Genomic DNA, 2917 nt, shown 5'->3' on the forward strand with positions numbered 1-2917 from the left:
TTTGTTTTGTTTTTTGAGACAGGGACTCTGTCACTCTGGGTAGGTGCAGTGGTGTCATAGCTCACTGAGACTCCTGTCTCAGTCTCCTAAGTAGCTGGGAGTACAGGTGCCCACCACAATGCCTGGCTTGTTTTTCTCTTATTTTAATAGACATGGGGTCTCACTCTTGCTCAGGCTGACCTCAAACTCCTGAGCTTAAGCAATCCCCCTACTTTGGCCTACCAGAGTGTCAGGATTACAGGTGTGAGCCATCATTTTCAGCCAAGGCCGATGTTTGTAACTTGAGGACTGCGTATAGTGGATATACAATGACCTCTCCTCATTTATGGCCATGTACAAGGTGTAATATTCTATAGTATAGAAACTTGAGGTGTTCTGTTTTGTGTTTAGTAACATTGGTTACATTTTATGCTACTGTCCCTCTAACCTCTGCCACCCTGGCCCCTAACCCTCAGCCTTATTATCCAGTGAATACGCCAGCTCTGCTGGAGGCAAAGAAACTTAAGGTTGTTTTCACCCTCACTTTTCCCCTTTCTTCTCAGTCCCATGTGAACTGGTCTGTTGTTCCCAGTGCCTGGATTCCCACGCCCTCTCCTCGCGGAAGGCTGTCTCCTTAGCAGTCCTCACATTCTCCCTCTTACCTGTTTTGCTGCAGATGGCTCAGCGAAAGATCCGAGACATCCTAGCCCAGGTGAAGCAGCAGCACCAGAAGGGACAGAGTAACCAGGCCCAGGCACGGAGGAAGTGACCTGCCCCATTCCATCCCATCATGTCCAGGACAACGGGCAGAAACAGAGAGTGTGCTCTCTTCGGCAGGCCTGAGAATGAGTGGGAATCTAGGACACCAGGGCTGGGCTGTAGATCAGGTTTGCCCACTTGTTTGAGAAAGCTGTTCCAGTGAGGAACCCTGATCTCTGCATCCCAAACACCCAACCAATTGGCCCAACACTGCCCACCCCTCCAGGGTGTCACCACTGAAATTCTAGCTCAGGGTGCTTTTTAAACGTGGATTGTTCAAGGAGGTTCCCCAGGCCCCACCAATAAATAGGGTGAGACTCTAGTGGGAAGAGAAATAAGATTTCCTTCAGGTTTTTAACAGATATAGAAGAATGTTTTTATCAGCCTCAAAGGATTGTTTCTTTTTCGACCCTAAAATCTTCCCAGCCTTTTTTCCTCTATTTGATTAACTAATTAAAATACCTCCATTCTCATGTGCTGACACCACCTCTTCCTACATTGTTTTATCTTTACTGTTACCAGAAAGAAATGGGAACTAATGCATTGTTTTGCTTAAAATATTGACTCAAGGGAGAAGACCCATCTGTATCTGTTGTTTAATTCCAACCATTCTCTAACCTATCAGGAGGTACAGTAAAGAATAAAGAAGGGGAAGAAATGATATTTAAAATATATTATAATCCACGTTTAAAAGGAGTGCCCTGGTGGCTGATTAGTTCGGATCACTGGCTTGAAAAATTGGCACAAGTGAAATTCCCCCACTCTGCTGGGGCTTCCCCACCACATTCACATCTCTGCCCATGTAGGGTCCATGCCATGTCCAGGTGCATGTAGGTGGTGTTGATTGCTCACAGGGTAGGGGCTGACCACTGTCCCTGATTCCCATCATTCTCAGGCGAATTTTGTATTTTTTAAAAGTCTATTTTAATGATTGGATATGAGCACTGGGAAGGGGATGCCGACTCCCCTTGATAAAGTCTCAGTTCCATGGAGGACTTGAGTGGCCCCAATGGCTGCCATGGTGCCCTCATCCCAGCCCATTTGCTCCTACAAGGGCTGGTTCCCAGAGGCAGGGCTTGTCGGGCACTCAGCTGCGGCACTGTTTCCTTGGTGGTGGTGGGACTTAGAACCCAACCCTGAGCTCCCCTTAAAGCTAAAGTCCATCATCTGGCAAATTCAGTACATTGGAGAGTACTTGCTTCTGTTTTTATATTTTAGAGAAATATTTAACTGATGGCTTCTGCCTCCATGATTCATTTATTGGCATGATACAAAATATGTCTAAAAACAAAATTTAGAACAGCAGCAGCATTATCTACAAAGGGGTAAATAAACTTAAGTCGGTAATTAACCAGGCTCAATAAGATCTGGTGGAAGTTTAGCCCTTGTGGAGGACAGCAGCCATCAGTTAAATGAAGTAAGGCCTCCCCTCCTGATATACTGACTGACAATGCATATTAGCCAGGTAATGCACTTTAGCTTCCCTGGACAATACTAGCAAGTGTGCTGGGAAGGAAGGCTTCTCTCTATACATGGAAAAGCCCATGTGTGGAGTTCCCCTCCTTCCAACATTATAACAACAACAACAACAAGACAACCACGACATGTGGGCGGAGTCAGGCAATGCTGTGTGCGAAGTAAACTACCTCAAGGTATGAAGTTACCTCAGCAATTATTTTCCTTTTTGTTCCCCCAACCCCATTTTTTGGAAAAAAAATTTTTTTTGACTTTTTTTTTTTCTTTTTGCGGCTTGCTGATATTTTATATAAAAAAGAAAAAGCAAAGCAAAAGAGAAGCTGATAGTCTTGAATATTTTATTTTTTTAATGAAAAGAAAAAAATGAGAAAGTTATGTTTCATAATTTCTTACAACATGAGCCAGTAACCCTTTAGGAAATCTCTCTGGAGAACAGCCCTGGTGGGAAAGGCAGTGGGGACTGGCCCCTTGGGAGGAGGCTGGAGCTGAGAGGGAAGGCCTAGGTCTCAGAGACCCCACAGGGGTAGAGCCCAGAACCTCCCCTGGCTCTGATCTCTAGAGCCCTAAGCTGCTGGCCCCTACTAGAATATCCTATGGGATATGATCAAAAGGCCTAGTGGTGCTGGGGGCCCTCCCTGGCAGAACAACAACATTCAACAACCAGCTGGCCCTTGGACTCCCCTCTTTTCTCCTTTAGTTAAAC

At 45.5% G+C, this 2917-nt stretch overlaps 1 protein-coding gene across 3 annotated transcripts in view; it reads left to right on the forward strand.

The window, feature by feature from the left end:
* Positions 1-2464, forward strand: part of IGF2BP1 (insulin like growth factor 2 mRNA binding protein 1) — a 52115-nt gene extending 49651 nt beyond the window's left edge. For 2 of the 3 annotated variants that reach the window (XM_012802946.1, XM_012802947.1), the window contains one exon: positions 656-748. In XM_012802946.1, the coding sequence (XP_012658400.1) occupies positions 656-748 (93 nt within the window). Of the gene's footprint in view, positions 1-655 lie in introns of all 3 variants that reach the window. The other variant, XM_003786474.2, reaches the window with a different exon arrangement.
* Positions 2465-2917: the final 453 nt, after the last annotated feature.

This window comes from Otolemur garnettii, unplaced genomic scaffold (assembly GCF_000181295.1).
Source record: "Otolemur garnettii isolate 467f Iridium unplaced genomic scaffold, OtoGar3 scaffold00018, whole genome shotgun sequence".
Classification (NCBI taxonomy): domain Eukaryota; kingdom Metazoa; phylum Chordata; class Mammalia; order Primates; family Galagidae; genus Otolemur; species Otolemur garnettii.